Genomic DNA, 17,894 nt, shown 5'->3' with positions numbered 1-17,894 from the left:
AGCGAACGAAGTTTGCAGAGAAGCACTCGACTGGAACCCACAAGGACAGCGTAGAAGAGGCAGACCCAGGGGCTTATGGCGACGCAGCCTAGCCAACCACATCCAGACTGTAGACGAGAGCCTGTCCTGGCGACAGGTAAAAGCCATGGCGGATAACCGTCCCTTTCTTCTGCCGGACCGGAGGACATGAACACATAAGTAAGTAAGGTCCAATTATGTTCATGCGATCCAGTTCTTCGAAAGGGATTTCTCGAACATTCCTGCTACGTGTAAGTGATGTCACTTGCCGACCCTTCCCTTTTGGCCTATTTGGGTTGATAATCGCGTTTTGGTCATGTCAAGACTTACGATATATGACGCTTGCTAGTTGTTCTGCTACAACCCCTATGTTTTCCTACACACCATTAATACAAATCAATCGCAAGAGGTTTCGAAAACTTCGTCAAGACTTTGTCTTTGAATTTATTTGCTGAAATTGTTTTTCATTTAAAAATGTACAATACAGTGTTGATTAGATGTATTGCTCGTGCACGACAAACTCCACACCTATACCTAATCTTACAATCTTTTTTATTTTCTTAATAATCGGCTGCTGTATTGGACAAATAATCCCGCCGTCCAATATTCGATGCCTGCTTACTCTGTATCGCCTCCAACTTGGGACACTCGGTAATTCTGTGACCAAGACCACCACAATAGCTGCAACCGTCACCCAGATCGGCATACTTCTCGGTTTCTGAACAAAGCTCGGCCAGGAAAGGAGGCACTTTCTGTTTCGCTTCAATCAGCAAATGTTTCAGATCGAGCAGCACATACTGCTCGGTGGCCTTGTTGATAAACGTAGTGGCTAGCCCTTTCGAACCGGATCGTCCAGTACGACCTATCCTGTGGACGTAGTTTTCGATATCATCTGGCATGTCGTAATTGATGACGTGCTGCACATCGGGAAAATCGAGACCCTTGGAAGCAACGTCCGTTGCCACGAGCACATCCTTTTCTTGATTTCTAAAACCTTCCACAGACCGATAACGTTCCTCCTGGTCTTTACCACCATGAATTGCTACGGCTTCTACACCCTTCAATAACAAATACTCATGAATGGCATCGACATCCTGTTTCTTTTCGGCAAAGATCAGTACTGGCGGAGGCGTTTTCTGAAGACAATCCAGGAGATAAACGACTTTTGCCTCCTGTTTCACATACTCTATGTCTTGTGTCACGTTCATTGAAGCCGCCCCAGCACGACCGACGTTTATTGTTACCGGCTTTACCAACGCCGATTTAGCAAAGTTCTGAATTTTTTTCGGCATAGTAGCTGAAAACAGTAAAGTTTGCCGCTGACCTTTAAAGTACGAAAATATCGTACGGACATCTTCCTCGAAGCCCATGTCAATCATACGATCAGCTTCATCCATGCACAGATATCGACAAACGTCTAATTTAACCAATTTCTTATCCAGCATGTCCATCAGGCGTCCAGGAGTTGCAACCATTATATGACAGCCCAACTGAATAACCGCAAGAGAATCGTTAACGGGCACCCCTCCAATAGCCAATGCTGACCGAATTACAGGCATTCCAGCCGTTTGCAAATGCTGACAATAGTATTGTATGATATCATGTGTTTGTTTTGCTAATTCCCGAGAAGGACAAATTATCAGTCCATACGGGCCTTCTTTGCAGATAAACGGCAGTCTCATTTCTTGCTCTAGCGAAAACATTATAACGGGCAGTACAAAAACAAGCGTTTTGCCCGAGCCAGTAAATGCAATACCGATTAAATCTCTTCCGGAAAGTACCGCTGGTATACCTTGAACCTGTATCGGGGAAGGTTTCCTGATGTTTCGCCTCTCCAGTGCAGCAAGAATGGGTTTGGGAAATTTCATTTCTCGAAAAGAGCAAATCGGGGGTGGAACGTTTTCTCCTTCAACCAAGATCCGCAAGCGCTCACGCACTCGCTCATGAGACGCATCCGCACGCGCCAGTATATACCTTGGTGCTTTCCAACTGGTCTTTATTGGATCCTCATACTGGATACCTTTCGCCAACTCAGCTACACCCATAAGAGCTTTCTTTTCCGCGACACTTTCGAGAATTTTTTCTTCCTGAAAATATTAATCCATCAATATTGTTATTTTAAAAAATGTAAATCTTTTGCATACCTCTTTCAACTGCTTTTCAACAGCACTAATCTTTTTAGCTTCCGCGATTTTCTTCAGCTCCGTATGTTGATCCAGCAGACTAATATTAAATTTACGACCCCAAGCCTCCTCAGCACCTTCGTCGTCATGCTCGTTTTCGCTGGAAGATTTGCCAACGTTGGAAGCCTCAGCCGTCAGCTGAACGATTCGACCTAATTTTAGCAAGTGCTGTTTTTTTCGTTGCTTAACCGGAATGTACGGCTCAAATTTGTCGTCGTCCTCTTGGTCACTGTCGTCGGATTCTTTCTCTTCACGGCGATATCGCTTTACCGGAGGTAACTCTACAGACATTTTACTTTTCAGTTGCAATTGGGTTTCAGCAAGAAATTTCTAAAACTAAACGTATAATCACCGAAATAGACGAAAAATAACTCTGTAAGTCTGTATACAAACTTTTATTTTATTATTGTTTAAATGAAGTGACGTGTGATGTTAAAAAAAGCTTAACGAAGAACTCGAGATGTTCGTGTTTTTGGTACCGGTCTCGTTCAAATATTACGTAACGCAGAAAGGGGCGGGGATTTGTTGAACTTCTGTTACAAATTGGTATGCAAATTTTTTGCGGAGGGGGCTTTGAGCGATGACATTGGTTATAAATATGTAAAATTTCTTGAAAAAAAAAATGATTTTAATAAATTTTTAACGACCTGAGCCATCAGGTCGATTTGATGAATTATTCGGCCTGAACTTGACGAAAAAGTTTAACCAGCACTTCAATCTGGTATCACTCACTCACTGGGCAGCTGTCATTCGAGCTTCTTCGTTTTGTTTGCAAGTGACAGCCAGATTCCGAAAAGTGAAAAGTTTTTTGTTCGTTCAAAAATACGTCCAAATTAGTGAAAAATTAACCATTTTCCGCAAAAATTTAGCGTCTAATACGATGCGATAGCACCCGCCAAAGGAATTACGTATTGCCAGCTGCAAATAGTGCCCTGCTAACACGACCGTCGCACCGGAGTAGTGGCAGCAACGAGAAAAAAAAAATCATTGACCCCTTCCATTATCGGACCAAGAGCAAGAGTTGGAGTGAATATTCGATTGTGTTGGTGGGCGGAACAGAAACAGGCCAAGAAGTAAGTGAATCTTTTTGAAAACAAGTCTGAATACAACATAAGCTTTTCACAAGCTCTTTCCGGCTCGTTTTATTAAAATTTCGTATTATCTCATTGTCAACAATGAATTTTCAATAGAGATTGTAAAAAGACAACAATGTATGAACTTTTATTATGTTGATACAGGTAGGTGGGTTGGTATTTGGATTACATTAAAGCATATATCTAGTACCTCTACTTAATTATAAATTACAAGAAAATTTAGGTAGAGCGTTTAACCATATAATAATGCATGTGCGTTAACCGGTATTTTGTTCAATTTGTATTATTAATCGTGTCAAGTGTAGTTATTTGATTTAATAATATTGAACGGAACGGAAGTAGTGTATAATTACTATTAAACGGAAATTTAATCACATTTCAAATCAAAACCATTTTACCGTCTACATTATGGGTAGAGTAAAGCAAACTCTTTTATTCATGCGGCCCAATAGGCCTACCTGCCACCGTATGTACGATACCTGCGATACCTTGCAAAGACTTCAAGGCAACGCATTGTAACTATTTGATTTAGCCTATTTGGTTCTATAGGTTCGCAAATCACATTTGTGGAGTTTATAGAACCGGCCGGCGCGACTTCGTTCACATTTGGTGCGTTGATTTTTCCGGCAAAAGCAGGACTGCGTATTTAACGGAATATTAGCGAAGTCGTATCATCGTTTACCGTAAAGGTGCAAGTTGCCAAATACACTGTCCTACTTCGGGCATGAAAGGCCGAGCATGTGACTGCAGCAAGAGAAGTTTAGTCACGGCGCAGGTCGTTGATACTATGGCGGTACCCTAAGTTAGATCGCCATCCGCTATCTCACCCAGTCCCATCTTCGCCGACCTGCCGACGCAGAGAATCACCGACCGCATGGTTTCTGGCATTCCTGGTGAGAAGCCTTCGTCGTCAGCAGCTGTATAGTGTCGGGGGAGCACTCGTTGCCAATTCCCAGTCGTCTGAGAAGGCGCAACTACAGTTTTAACCTGGTCGAGTCATCTTGCACGTTGAGCCCCCCTGTTCCTGATGGGGTTGTTGAGAACTGTTTTCGTCGTACTATCGTCCGACATCATTGCGACGAGTTCGGCCCACCGTAGCCTACCAACTTTCGCCAGATGTACGATGCGAATACCTCCAAGCAGTGCGTGCAGCTCCGGCTCCGCAACTCTCCACTTTCAATTTGCACTCCGCCAAATATCACTCGCAGTATCTTCCGCTCGAACATGGCAAGAGCGCGTATGTCCTCCGTGAGCAGCGTCACGGATTCAAGTCTATATCGTAGCGTTTTGCGAAGGCAAAGTAGGCCCAACTTCCCGCTTTAATCTCCTTACCAGTGTTAATGTTCGCGGTCATTCGCGATCCCAAAGACACGAACTCATCTACCACTTTTAGTTCGTCGCCCTCAATGGTTACCGTCCATGGAAGGCACATGTTTTTTTCTGTTGAGTCTCTTCCTTTCATGTATTTGGTATTTGACTTATTTATCCTAAACTCTTCAGGATCGTGGTCTACTGGTTCCTTGCTCATCGACATTTGGCCCTGGTTCTCCCTAGTGGCCGAGCTCAGATAACTTTTTCAAGCAATTTTTTCTCTACTGCTTGTTGGCATTTCCTATCAAACTAATCATTTTGTATACTCCGGGGCTCATCATCTAGTGCGCCTCCGATGGCCGAGAGTATTCTGCCGCAACCGTTTTCGAGATTCCAAGCATCCAACTCCTGGTAAGAAAGCCGTGTCCCATCTAGTATTCGCGCGTAGTTTTCGACAAATTGCGGGTGTTCTAACTACGGTGAAATTCAGCCAAGGAGGACGGCTTTGACGTGTCTGGTATTCGGTTGGCAGCTTTGAGCGCACATATACTGCTGTTAGATAATGGTCAGAGTCATAGGCGTAGCGACGAAAAGGGGGGGGTCAACTTGGGTCGTGAACTTAGAGCCGGAGTGGTTCGTACTTTTTAAACTCCATTTAATTCGATCTTGGGTTATTCGTCGCCCATTTCCCAGGCATCTCTGAACTCGCAGTTCTTTACTTAAAAAATAAAAAATGTCGCTTTAGACCTGGACGAACCATCTCGCACGTTGAGTCACTCTGTGCCGGTGTTGGTGGGGTTGTTGTATAGAACCGTTTTCCTTACGAGGTGACTGGTTCACTGCAGTTTACCGACTTTCGCCAAATGTACGTTGGTAATCTTCCCATGCAAGCTTTGGTCGGTGTTAAATCAGACCAGACCAAATCGCAAAATTTAAAAGAATGAGTCAATGACAGCAAACGATCAAGAATTTTCTAAGCTACATTTTACTCTAATAAGACTACAGAAATGTTGCAAACAGCCAGTGTTATGAGATGATTTCGAACAATTGATGGCTACAAACCATACAGAGCAGCAAACTTTGAACGCGTTTTTCTCGAAATAAGAATTTTGTCGCTTGGCTCGGTCTAACTTAACAGTAACCAATTGATTCTTTGATTTTAGGTCACCGCAAAATCACTATCTTCAGGTTTAGTTGAAAATTTTCGGTGAAATAATAAAACTGATGAATATATCGCGTAACGTTTCAGCCTACTACTCTTCAGCTATCGTCTGACGCCTGTAAATATTTATTACCATTAAAATTGTGCTCTTTAGGTATTTTTTAACAATCAAATTCGCGAATTACAATTTTCTTAAACGGTACAAAAACACACATTACAAAGCTCTTACATTCTTCTAGTATCTACGCCACATTCATATTAGTTATTCAGCCTTCACCAGTGGGCTGGTTTTCGTTCCGTCCAACTGGCTTGTTGTTGTTACTCTGACGAAGCTTTAGGACTAGACCGTTGTATGCAGCATTGAATGTTCCGCATTCTCTCTGTAGATTCACGGTTTTGTTATCACCTAGGATTTTGATGTGGAACATTTCCGCTGTTGTTCTGGTCTCCTGGTTCTCTATCCGTCCAGGGAAGCAGAGAAATGTTTTATACTCGATACCATTGGAAACGGACGATGGAAAAGTCTACATCGGACAAACGGGAAGGAAGCTAGAAACCAGGTAGCAGAACACAAAAATGATGCAAAAAAGGGTGAGGCGAAATCGGGACTTTCGCAGCATACAGTGCAGGAAGGACACATCTTTGACTTCGCCAAAACTCGGGTTTTAGAACGGATAGAGAACCAGGAGACCAGAACAACAGCGGAAATGTTCCACATCAAAATCCTAGGTGATAACAAAACCGTGAATCTACAGAGAGAATGCGGAACATTCAATGCTGCATACAACGGTCTAGTCCTAAAGCTTCGTCAGAGTAACAACAACAAGCCAGTTGGACGGAACGAAAACCAGCCCACTGGTGAAAGCTGAATAACTAATATGAATGTGGCGTAGATACTAGAAGAATGTAAGAGCTTTGTAATGTGTGTTTTTGTACCGTTTAAGAAAATTGTAATTCGCGAATTTGATTGTTAAAAAATACCTAAAGAGCACAATTTTAATGGTAATAAATATTTACAGGCGTCAGACGATAGCTGAAGAGTAGTAGGCTGAAACGTTACGCGATATATTCATCAGTTTTATTATTTCACCGAAAATTTTCAACTAAACCTGAAGATAGTAACCAATTGAGCCTTGATCATTCATGGATTTGATCTCCGACGCGTTGATTTTAAGCCCAATCATGCTAGGCTCCGCTTCCAGTCTAGCACAGATAGCAATCGTCGTGGCAAAGTTTCTGTCACCTGCTTAGCCACCTGGAAAAGTCATCTGCTTAGCCAAGAAGTTTGCTACATTTATTGAGAATCAATCCTCTTTTTTCAAAATCTGATCGTCGGATCACCTTAAGAGCGATGTTGAGAATCATACAGGATAAGTTGTTCTTCAGCACCGTCACTGCGTCTCGAAGAGACCACTTAGTTCTATGGACTTTAGCAGCCTCTCCCAGCCGAGATTCGAACATACAACGTACCTCAATGTCGGCTGGGAAGCCATGACTTTAACTCTGTTATTTCAATTTGATTTTTTGTCTGATGAGCAAAGCAAAGCTGTGGGATTAAACGTCTAAGACTTGATCCTTCTTCATCGACAGACTTCGCAGTCGGCTACTAGAGTACAGCACAGTTACGGGGCTAGTGCAAAAATCAGTGGCGACTCGTGGGGGTTTAGCTTACTTGTTCAACCAGCGAAAAATACAAATTGATACGCAGCTTTTTTTATTATCGCATTTCTATATTTTAATCATAAAACCACCATTAGGGGTTTCACGTAGCGCTTGCTATGTTACGTAAACGGTGTATTTTGTGCATATACTCCCGCAATTCGCATTGCAGTTTCGGTTTCTATGGAGATGGAACTATTATGCGAGTAGCGGCAGCACAAATACGCAATACTCCGTATACGCAACATAGCAAGCGCTACGTAAATACACCTATTATTTAAATAACAACGGAATACGACGGTTTACTTTACCAGCAAACTCGTCTCTGAATTTAACTACGAACCGAAAACTTTTCGTTCAATTTACCTATTGAACCAAATTCAAGAATAACCACCTTCCTGCGATTCGCGAACATGCCCACACTACACGCACCACAAGCAATATGCGTAAAGTTGTTCAATGCTAAAGATGAAAGAGTTAATGCATGCCAACCGCGCTCTATTTTCAAATCTCCTTCGTACCAACACATTGTTCCTGGAGCTAATCTCTAAAGCAACGTTCAAACGTCGTGTTGAATGTATTGCTCATTAGCTTCGTAACTAATGTCGAATTTGTTTATTCAATCCGGATTGGAACTGGATGAACTTTTTGTGTTCATTTGCTCCTATCTGACAGATAAAATTCATCCAGTTTCAACCCGGATTGAATAAACAAATTCGACATAAGTAAAATGGAATCAAAGCGCAGGCCATAAGGATATGTGGTAGTAAGTTGTTCAATGCTGAAGATGAACGAGTTCATGAGACAAAAATGCGCCCGCACTGTCGAGTAAAAGCTGTTTCACATTCTTTTTTTATCTCCTTCGTACCAACACATTCCTGGTGTTGGTTCAGTATCAAGATTATCAAGAATCAACACCAGGAATAATGTGGTGGTATGCTTGTGCATTGAGATCTCTAAAGCAACGTTCAAACGTCGTGTTGAACGGTTTGCTCATCAGCTTCGCAACTAAACTCAATTCGTATTGTATATGCGTCGGTGCAAACGAAATCATGAACGAGTGATGAAAACAATTTTGTCCGGCTGGATTTTGTTGCCTGTCCTATGAACAGGTTGAACATGCGGACGAGTCGCCACTGGCAAAAATCCTACTGACTGTATCTAGCAGCACCGCCTAGCCGAGATTCGAACAAACGACGACTGGCTTGTTAGACCAGCATCGTACCTCGAAACCAACTAAGCGGCATTTGTCTGATGAAGAACACTCAATTTCAACCAAAATAGTTTTTAACTGAAAATAATTCTTCATTTCCTGAATTTATTTATTTATTTACTATTTGATGGGGCTTTCAACCGTTGGTTAGTTCGCCCCAAATTTCCTGAATAAACTGCTTACGGTTAAGCTATGTCAGATTTGTTCTTGTAAACCCTGAAATTTAGCGATCTGCAGTTCCAAGTACCCAATCTCCATTCGTCGTCCTTGTTCCATCGCCTAGGTCGATGCCGAATATTCCGCTTCGAATATGCTTGAATGTTGTTAGTTTTTTAATTTAGATGTGTAGTCGTACTGGGGCAACACTATCGAGTCTCGCGATGGGGCTTCCCTTCTTATAGTGCCGAGACTCACTATACCTCCTTCCCGGTTAGTATACGACCTTAGTTTCCACCGGGGTTGGTTACCCGATCTCCGCTAAGGTTGCTCGTATTCCGGCTGGTACCACGAGGAGGTCGGGATCGGAGTTGCTGGATAAGAGGCTAACGACCACTATGGGGTCTATATTCCGCATTGTCCAGTCGTTTAGCAACCAATAGAATTAATATCACGGAACGGTATATGCTCGAAGCAGTTGTGTTGCTAGACGGCGTATTTACCAAATACGCCCTCAACAAACGTAGCGAAAAAATTAACTGATTCTGAGATCGGGTGAGAAGTTGTTCCTTCGAAGTTGACCGACGAAAGAATATTGTTGCCAGTTTTACGTTTCTTAACAAAATCCCAGAACCAGGAGGAGTCCTGTTTAACGGCAGACTGAATCCTTTGCAAATAGTTGTCATATAATGCGGTAAGGACAGCTTGGTACTCATCCTCACGCTCCCGAAGTTTAGCTCTCTCAGATTCGCTTTTAGTAAAGAAATATTGGTTGCGCATTTTACGGGGGTTGTTACGAAGGTTTCGAAGCTGAGGGGTCCACCACGGTTGCTTGAAGTTGGAGACCAACACTTGTCTTTTTTTGGGCATATGTCTAGTGATAACACCTAAAAGTGAATCGTAGACAGCAAGTAGCATCTGGTCAACTGAGTCAGTGTTCGAAAATCGATTGTCCCACTCCATGTCCGCAAAAATAGAGTTCAAAATATCTTAGTCATATGCAGAGTAGTCAAATCTGATCTGATCAACTTGGTCGTCAGGTATTGATGCGTCCATCTCGTCAAGTAATAAAATGAATGGTTCGTGATGATAGTCGACAGGCAACATTGGAGAGGGCGGTGCTACTATATCAAGATATTCTGGGGTATTGGTAAATACCAGGTCCAAGAGTCTACCATTCGTGTGGACAATATGATTAATTTGTCTCAAGTCATTGGAATACATTGCGTTTGTAAAGTGTAACTCAATTTCAGCTGAGGCACTCGAAGGTATATACCCATTAATATCATCGTCGGCCTTCCACCTCAAGTCAGGTAAATTGAAATCGGCTATTGACAAGATTATGTCCGATTCTGAAAGACAATCCAAAACACACTGTGTTGCTCTTACGTGAGCTGAGTATAGTTCGGTACTCGAATTGGGCGGAGGATATACGGCAACTGTATAGAGTAAGCGATGCAGCAACTTAATACGGACTGCAATTTGTTCGAGTTCGTCACAGTTTGAAAGAATTACTGATTCACAATCCAGAGAGTTATTGACTGCAATCAGCACTCCACCACCTCGTGAGTGATTGCTGGTCAGTTCATTACGGTCGCAACGGAATATAGCATAGTCAGGGGAAATTTCATGGCTGCCGATATCAGTCCGCAGCCACGTCTCCGTGAAGACAATTATGTCATACTCACAACTTGAAAACATGCTTGTGGCTATCGAAATGATCATTTCTCTTGATATTGATCATCTGCCTCTCGATGTTATTCTCAACCTACCGATGCATCTTTTAAAACATTTTCGATTAGTATGCGTACCCCAAGGAAATAACCCAGGACCGCTGTTGTTTTAGCTGTTTATTGGTGAAATGTCGATTCTTCCGCTACCTAGGCGTTGTAAGTTTGTAAATGGCGGTTAGAATATGTTCAATATCCAACATATTCTTCGGGTAAATTACTCTGTAATTGCGATTTTTTGTTGTAATTATTTTAGTCAATATTGGATTAGGAAATCATGAAATTCGAGATGCTCTATAGGAGTACGAATGTTAATAAATTTTGAGTACCTAAGAGAAATGAAAAAATTATATGATTTAGTTAGACGTTATGTTACAATTGTGCACCTAGCACAATCTAATGTAGGTACCTGCAAATTACTCTTTATTTACAGAATTAAGGGGATCATCAATTAGTAATTGAACAAAAAACTACTACCGGCAACGAGTAAGTGGTGAGAGCCCACAATGGAGGAGCCGCCGCAGACGGAACCGTCGGTGCAGGCCTCGACCTCGGCAGCAACCTTCGGCAGCAAGAAACGGAAACTTTCCAGCGATGAATGTACCTTTGCACAACCAAACATGAAAATATTATCGGTCGAGCTGTCCGATATTGAACTGCAGGTGTCCCTGTTGGATCTAAGCGATGAGATCCTTATGGAAATTTTTCTCAATCTGGACAGCGACAGTTTGATATCACTGTCGGAAAGCTGTGTTCGGCTGAACAGCTTAATCGAGGACAAAAAACTGTGGGCAACTGCCGACTTCAGTAAGTCGCAGTTGAGCGGTCAGGAATTACTACGTAAAATAAAACACCTGCAAGGAGAAACTCGTTCGCTGAAAATACGCGGTCTGACCGGTCTCTATCCGTTGGATAAATGGAAAACTCCAACGGTGACCGCCAATCTGCTGGCACAAATCAACAAGCGATGCCCACAGTTGGAGCATTTCGAAATCATTGAAGGCTACATGGACACGAACAATATGGCAATCATCTCGTTTCCGCCGAGCATTAAGACCCTAGTGTTTAGAAAGTGCGAAGCGGATCGGTCAATGGCATCGGAGATACGAATGGGATTTTTGTCCAAGATTGATAGGACTTTGCAAAAACTAGAGGTATCAAATAGATGATGTTTGTGTTCATCTCGAGGACCAGTTGTCTCTTATCGATGTATACTTTTGATAATTTCAGGAACTTACAATAGAATATTGCAGCTGGTTCGATACGCACGATTTTATGGTATTGTCCAAGGTACCGCATTTGCGCTATCTCAGCCTCAAAGGTTGCGCCAACATGAAGGATAGCGTACCATACGCTAGCATTGCAACTCGATTTGGATTTAAAAAGTTAGAGGTAAGACCAAAAAAACAAAGCTTTTGTTGTATGCACCGTTTAAATCTTACGTCGAATCTTTTGTGCAGATCCTGGATCTACGCGACACACCGATATCCGACTCGGACGTGAGTTGCTTCAACATTGTTCAATCACTGAAGGAATTGCTGCTGGAATGTCCTGAATATCTGCGCACTGAGCGAGGTTTGAGCGAATACAATGAAGCAGAGCGACAGCGAGTAGAACAACTGCGTCGAATAGCTAACCAGGACATCCTCAATCCGCTCAATAGACGCCAGGAGCAGGCTGGAGCAGAAGGAGCAAACCCACCAGAAAACGGTCAACAAGCAGAAGCGGCGGAAAATGCTGCAGAGCCGGCACCACCTCCGCGACCGCCCCGGCCGCACTTTCTCGGTGAAGGCCGCAATGTGTTCCGTTTCGTCAACCGCCATTTCTTCCCTAATTTGCATGAAAATCGGGAAAATTTAATTCGCATCATAAATCGCGTCGAAATGGATCCACCGGAAGAACAACAAGAACAGCAGCCGGCCAATAATGTGCCTCCTCCGCCACCACCACCGCCAGCTCCCGCGATCGAGGAACCACAACAACGTCTGCCAGTCGCTGCTCCCGCTGCGCCACTGCCACCACAACCGGAGAATCCGGAAATACGACAGCGTCATGTACGCATCGTTTACAACAATCGACGCAATATCATACGCATCATCAATCACCTTGAGCGGAACAACAATGACGAGGATAACAATAACGAACTGCAATTTCCGCACGTCATGCCTCGTCCGGTTGAAGCTGCCTACCAGCAAATTTTCGAGGCCGGTAACAGAGATCGCGTGGAGAATGGCCCTGTCGATGTGCCACCCGCCGCTGATCCACCGGTTCCCGCTGCCCTCGGAAATGAACAACAACCAGAGGCAGCAGATGCGGAACGTCCTGTAAACGGTGCTGCAGCAGCCCCTGCTGATGGTGTGAACGGTAACGGCGGCGCTAACGGCGATGCAGACAATGGTGATGACGGTGATCAACCGGCGGCCGCCGGTGCGGCAGCCGAAGGACAGGAACCGCAACCCCAGGAAGATATGAACGGTAAGTGTTTATGTTTGCATTATTGTATTAGGAGCATGGTTGGTTGTCTATTATTCGGGTGGGTCACCTAAAAGGAGTGTTACACGTGTGACAATTTATTGCAGAAACAAATCGTGGTTTTTTCTTGTAGCATAGCGAAAATGTTAGGTAAATATATTGTTTGACTCTCTGTTCGCAGTCCGGGTCATTCTGCATGGCGCCTTCCAGAACAATCATCCGAGAATAATGCCGCATGTGATCATTGTGCGCGGCGTAGAAAACAACAACCCAGTCGCGGAGGTTGCGGACAACAATCAGCACCGGCCAGCTAATGCTTTTTACCAGTATCTGAACCTGGGACCCGGTGCGCCCGGTCCCAATTACGTTTCGCTCGTTAGCGATCGGGGCATCTGCGCGTACGGCGTTTCGCGGCACGAACTGGGTGGGGCGGCTTTCATTCGCGAATATTTCCGACCCAACATGACCGGCCTCGAGCGGTTGTGCGTACGAAACTACAAACTGGTGACGGATACCTCCCTCGATCACCTGGAATCGGCGGCACCGAACCTGAAGCTACTGGACGTCACCGGTACCTCAGTTTCGGCCGAAGGTGTGCGCAATTTTAAACTAGCACGACCTAATTGTACTATACTTTCTGACTTCGAGTAGATGTTAAGGGCTTCAAACACGATGGACTAACTTAAAATTAATGGTTCGGTAGCACATTCGTGTATCTTTTCTAGGCTGCTTATTTTTAATTTAAAACGCTCCGACACAAACAAAACATTAGAGGTAGATAACCGAGGGGTTAGCAACGGAAGGCTGAAACCCAAAAAGGTGGAAATTGAGAACCTGAAAAAAATATATACCGCATGAATGAAACTAAGCTGCATGCACTTAAGTATGCATGAACGAAAGGCTGAAACAAGAAACGGTAAAAATTTCCCATATTCAATATGATTAAGTTAAGCTGCATTATCCTATTTGCAGTAATGGGAATGACATGCACTGGGGAGCTGAGCTGAAGCAGTTTATTTAGGACTGAGACGGGAGTGTGGGTGTTCGGGATGTGATATTTTTCTAACTGCAAACAGCTTCAACTTATGACAAAATTTATCGTTGTGTGTGATGTGGTTTCTCTATGCAAAGCGAAGATAGAGATAGCCATTTTTCAAAATTGTCTTACAGGTTTGGGCCTGGAGACTCTTCCCAGAATTTTTTGAAATTTTGTACCCAAGACGATTATGCATGTTTGGAGCTTTAAACGAAAATAATACCCTTAAAAACTCAAAGTATCCTATTTTCCCAGAAGATTCCGAAAGAAATTTCCTGATTTTCTTAAACATCACTTATTTTAAATAGTCATAGCTCTTAAACCAAATATTGTAGGAAAAAAATGCATGCAAATTTTCTCAGTAACTTAAAAAATATCGTAAAACCATTTTGAAATTTTCAAATTTTGAGTTTCTCGCGGTCATTACGTCAAAGTACCCGATTCCCTAAGTCAAAAATTGATGTCTTTCAGCCTTTTGTGCTTTTGAGAATTCGAACCTTCCGATTTTCAGCCTTTCGCAGGAGACCCATGCAACAAACAAAACAAATCTGATAAAAAAAAACAAATACTTCCGCTTTACCGGAAGAGCAGACGCTTGCTGCAGCACAGGTCATTTACAAAACTGGTCAAAACCGTAGAAGTTCAATGTTTGGATCTGCAAATTCAGTATATTTTATAAAGGGAAAGTACCCACAGATAAAGACTTTATTTAAAAGCTATCGTTTGACTAAAAGAATGATTCTAAATTTTCCGACTTCTAGAGCAAAGAGCATATAATAGCGGAAAAATTAGCGCTCTTCAATTAAGTTTTCGAAGCAGACAGACTAAGAATTAGTTAAGCGTTGATAAAAGAAAAAAAATCTTTTCATCATATATTTTTATTTTAGAAAGCTGATGCTCTATATAAAATATGTCACTAAATTATCCTAGAATCATTGAATTCAATACAAATTTGAATGATTAAAAATAAATGTGCAGTATTTAAGCAATCGATTATTCACTAATCCAAACATCACACGACCGCCCATTTACTTCTTGCTGTATCTGGCAGCGGCCGCGTCCGACGCAGCGACGAAGGTCCGTTTCAGCTTGTTCTGTCGAGACTGTCGAAACTCGGCGGCAACATCCTTCGATAGTTCGGCGATCAGTGTCATCGTTTCGGCAGGGTATCGACAACCTAAAAATTCCACGTTGGTAAAAACCTGAGCCAGACAGACCAGCTCGTCTTCCGTGAAACGATCCTTATGGCGCTCCATAAATAGCTTTCGCAGTTCCCAGTGCTCGTCACACTCGTAGAAAGTTTTGTATTTGTTCACGTCAAAGTTCGCGCTGGTCATTGTTACGGCAGGTTGCTAAATCTATTCTTCGTTGAGAATATACAAAATACGTTTAAATGGGACAAAAAGAACTAAAAAATAAATTATCTGCCCTGACTCCCTGACTGAACTTTTCCTTGAAAACGATTTTAGGTAAACAGAAACAGCTCGTTTGAGGTTTGACGTTTTGTTAGGGGCCATTTCCCATGAACGTCTTCCTCTCATTGTTGCGTTCACTTAAGAGCAACATTGTCGGGCGATGATGCTATCCACAGGGTGGCAACTCGACTCGAAAAACAAAATTCTCTGATTTTTACAGGTAGATTTAATAAAATTTCTGGCTTCATATTGCGATAGTTGAATCAATATATATAGAATGCCAGTGTCGCTGCTGTGCTCGTGGTAAACATCACACATTTGAAAATTACGTATTTACACTGTATGCGCATATGTGTGAGTGATTGATTCGAAACGGGAATCTGATTGTCAAACTAAAAAGGCAACCCAATAAAAAATCCTTCTGCTTTTCCGTAAATCACGTAGGATAAATCACCCGATTTGGTCGTTTTGTGGTATTTCGTCGGCAGGAAAATTTTCTATTGGGCAATTTGACAATGTAGTTCCCGTATCCAAGACATGAACCAGCAACATGTTTGCCACCAAAATATCCATGAAACACCAGCGACACTGGCATTCTATATATATTGATTATACTATTGCGATATATTAACTGGAAAAGCGCTCAATCATATTTGAATTATTGTTCAATCAACGAGGAAGTTAGAAAAATTATCCAATTACCGAAATTTTCTCGTCTAGCTTACTCACTTCCATCTGTGTTTTCACATCACCTTCCCTTTTCTAAAGAAGTAGCTGCTGTTCCTCTGCTTAATCCAGCTTTTTACGAGCCATAATGGCGGACGTGTTCGTAATATTTGACCAGCATTTTTGACATTTCTCTAATACATCGCACGTTTTCTTTCCGCGTCTTCTTCTTCTTCAGCAGCATAGAGCCGGGGTGGCTCGTGCTGTTTCAAGCACTCGTCTCCATTCAACTCGGTCTTGGGCCACTCGTCGCCAATTTCCTAGTCGTCTCAGAAGTCGCAAATCGCTCTCGACCTGGTCGAGCCATCGTGCACGTTGGGCCCCCCTGTTCCTGGTGCCGGTGGGGTTGTTGAAGAGGACTATTTTCGTCGCACAGTCGTCCGGCATCCTTACGACGTGTCCGGCCCACCGTAGCCTGCTAACTTTCGCTAGATGTACGATGGGAGTCTCCCCAAGCAGTGCCTGTAGCTCGTGATTCATACGCCTCCGCCACTCTCCGCTTTCAGTTTGTACTCCGCCAAATATCGTCCGCAGCACTTTCCGCTCAAACACGGCAAGGGCGCGTATGTCCTCCGTAAGCAGCGTCACGGCTTCAAGTCCATAAAGAACTACCGCTCTAATAATGGTTTTGTACATTGTTAGCTTCGTGCGGCGGCGTATGCTTCCTGATCGTACCGTTTTACGAAGGGCAAAGTAGGCCCGATTTCCCGCTTGGATGCGCCACTGGATCTCCTTACTAGTGTTGTTGTCCGCGGTCACCAGCGATCCCAAATACACGAACTCTTCTACCACTTCTAGTTCGTCGCCGTCAACGGTTACCGTCCGTGGGAGGCGCACATTTGTTTCCTTTGAGCCTCTTCCTTTCATGTATTTGGTCTTCGACGCATTTATTTTTAGCCCAATTCTCCTAGACTCCGCTTTCAGTCTGGCGTAGATTGCCTCCGCCGTCGCAAAGTTCCTGGCAATGATATCGAAGTCATCTGCAAAGCCTAGAAGTTGGCTACTCCTGGTAAAAATCGTGCCTCTCGTTTCGATGCCCGCTCGTCGGATCACCCCCTCAAGAGCGATGTTGAACAGCATGCAGAATAGACCGTCACCTTGACGCGACCCTCGTCGCGTCTCGAAGGGACTCGAGAGTGTCCCAGAGATGCGTACGAAACACATCACTCGATCCAATGTAGCTCTGATCAGTCGCGTCAGTTTGTCCGGAAAACCGTATTCGTGCATTATCTGCCATAGCTTGTCTCGATCGACTGTATCGTATGCCGCTTTGAAATCAATAAAGATGTGATGCGTGGGCACGTTGTACTCCCGACATTTCTGCAAGATCTGTCGGATAGTGAAAATTTGGTCCGTAGTTGCGCGAGCCCCCATGAAACCCGCCTGATAATTCCCTACGAAACCTTGTGCTATCGGTGACAGCCGGCGTAACAGGATCTGGGAGAGTACCTTGTAGGCGGCATTTACCAGCGTAATACCGCGATAGTTGCAGCAGTCTAGCCGATCACCCTTTTTGTAGATGGGACAAACCACTCCTTCCATCCATTCCTCCGGTAGCTTTTCCTCCTCCCAAATCCTCGAAATAACCCAGTGTAGAGCCTTTGCTAGCGTTTCTCCGCCATGTTTATAAAGCTCTGCCGGTAAGCGGTCCTTCCCAGCGGCTTTATTGGTCTTCAGCAACCTGATTTCTCGTTTGACTTCTTGGAGATCAGGTGCTAG

General features: G+C 43.5%; 3 protein-coding genes across 3 annotated transcripts; 1 reads left to right on the top strand and 2 right to left on the bottom strand.

Annotated features, from left to right (window-relative positions):
• Positions 1–454: 454 nt before the first annotated feature.
• LOC128733578 (ATP-dependent RNA helicase abstrakt) lies at positions 455–2,573 on the bottom strand. The gene is made up of 2 exons (XM_053827262.1): positions 2,163–2,573; positions 455–2,105 (listed from the first exon to the last, which is right to left on the bottom strand). Exons 1-2 carry the CDS (start codon positions 2,490–2,492, stop codon positions 579–581), a joined length of 1,857 nt encoding a protein of 618 aa, XP_053683237.1. The 5' UTR covers positions 2,493–2,573; the 3' UTR covers positions 455–578.
• Positions 2,574–2,987: 414 nt separating this feature from the next.
• Positions 2,988–15,013, top strand: LOC128733577 (uncharacterized). The gene is made up of 5 exons (XM_053827260.1): positions 2,988–3,274; positions 10,960–11,680; positions 11,757–11,918; positions 11,987–13,001; positions 13,180–15,013. The coding sequence occupies exons 2-5, from the start codon at positions 11,033–11,035 to the stop codon at positions 13,647–13,649; spliced, it is 2,295 nt and encodes a 764-aa protein (XP_053683235.1). The 5' UTR covers positions 2,988–3,274; positions 10,960–11,032; the 3' UTR covers positions 13,650–15,013.
• On the bottom strand, positions 14,870–15,495 carry LOC128733580 (partner of xrn-2 protein 1-like). The gene has a single exon (XM_053827264.1). It carries the CDS (start codon positions 15,369–15,371, stop codon positions 15,063–15,065), a length of 309 nt encoding a protein of 102 aa, XP_053683239.1. The 5' UTR covers positions 15,372–15,495; the 3' UTR covers positions 14,870–15,062.
• Positions 15,496–17,894: the final 2,399 nt, after the last annotated feature.

Source organism: Sabethes cyaneus, chromosome 2 (genome assembly GCF_943734655.1).
Source record: "Sabethes cyaneus chromosome 2, idSabCyanKW18_F2, whole genome shotgun sequence".
Lineage (NCBI taxonomy): Eukaryota > Metazoa > Arthropoda > Insecta > Diptera > Culicidae > Sabethes > Sabethes cyaneus.
Note: the sequence above shows the minus strand (reverse complement) of the source record. Positions and strands in the feature narration are given on the sequence as shown.

What these genes read in the sequence shown, in the direction of transcription:
- LOC128733578 (XM_053827262.1), bottom strand. Translation starts at nt 2,492, where the DNA reads ATGTCTGTAGAGTTACCTCCGGTAAAGCGATATCGCCGTGAAGAGAAA. An exon ending in TTGAAAAGCAGTTGAAAGAG is followed by an intron (nt 2,106 to 2,162) that starts GTATGCAAAAGA and finishes TAATATTTTCAG; the next exon opens with GAAGAAAAAATTCTCGAAAG.
- LOC128733577 (XM_053827260.1), top strand. Translation starts at nt 11,033, where the DNA reads ATGGAGGAGCCGCCGCAGACGGAACCGTCGGTGCAGGCCTCGACCTCG. An exon ending in GGACTTTGCAAAAACTAGAG is followed by an intron (nt 11,681 to 11,756) that starts GTATCAAATAGA and finishes TGATAATTTCAG; the next exon opens with GAACTTACAATAGAATATTG. An exon ending in ACCCCAGGAAGATATGAACG is followed by an intron (nt 13,002 to 13,179) that starts GTAAGTGTTTAT and finishes CTCTGTTCGCAG; the next exon opens with TCCGGGTCATTCTGCATGGC.
- LOC128733580 (XM_053827264.1), bottom strand. Translation starts at nt 15,371, where the DNA reads ATGACCAGCGCGAACTTTGACGTGAACAAATACAAAACTTTCTACGAG.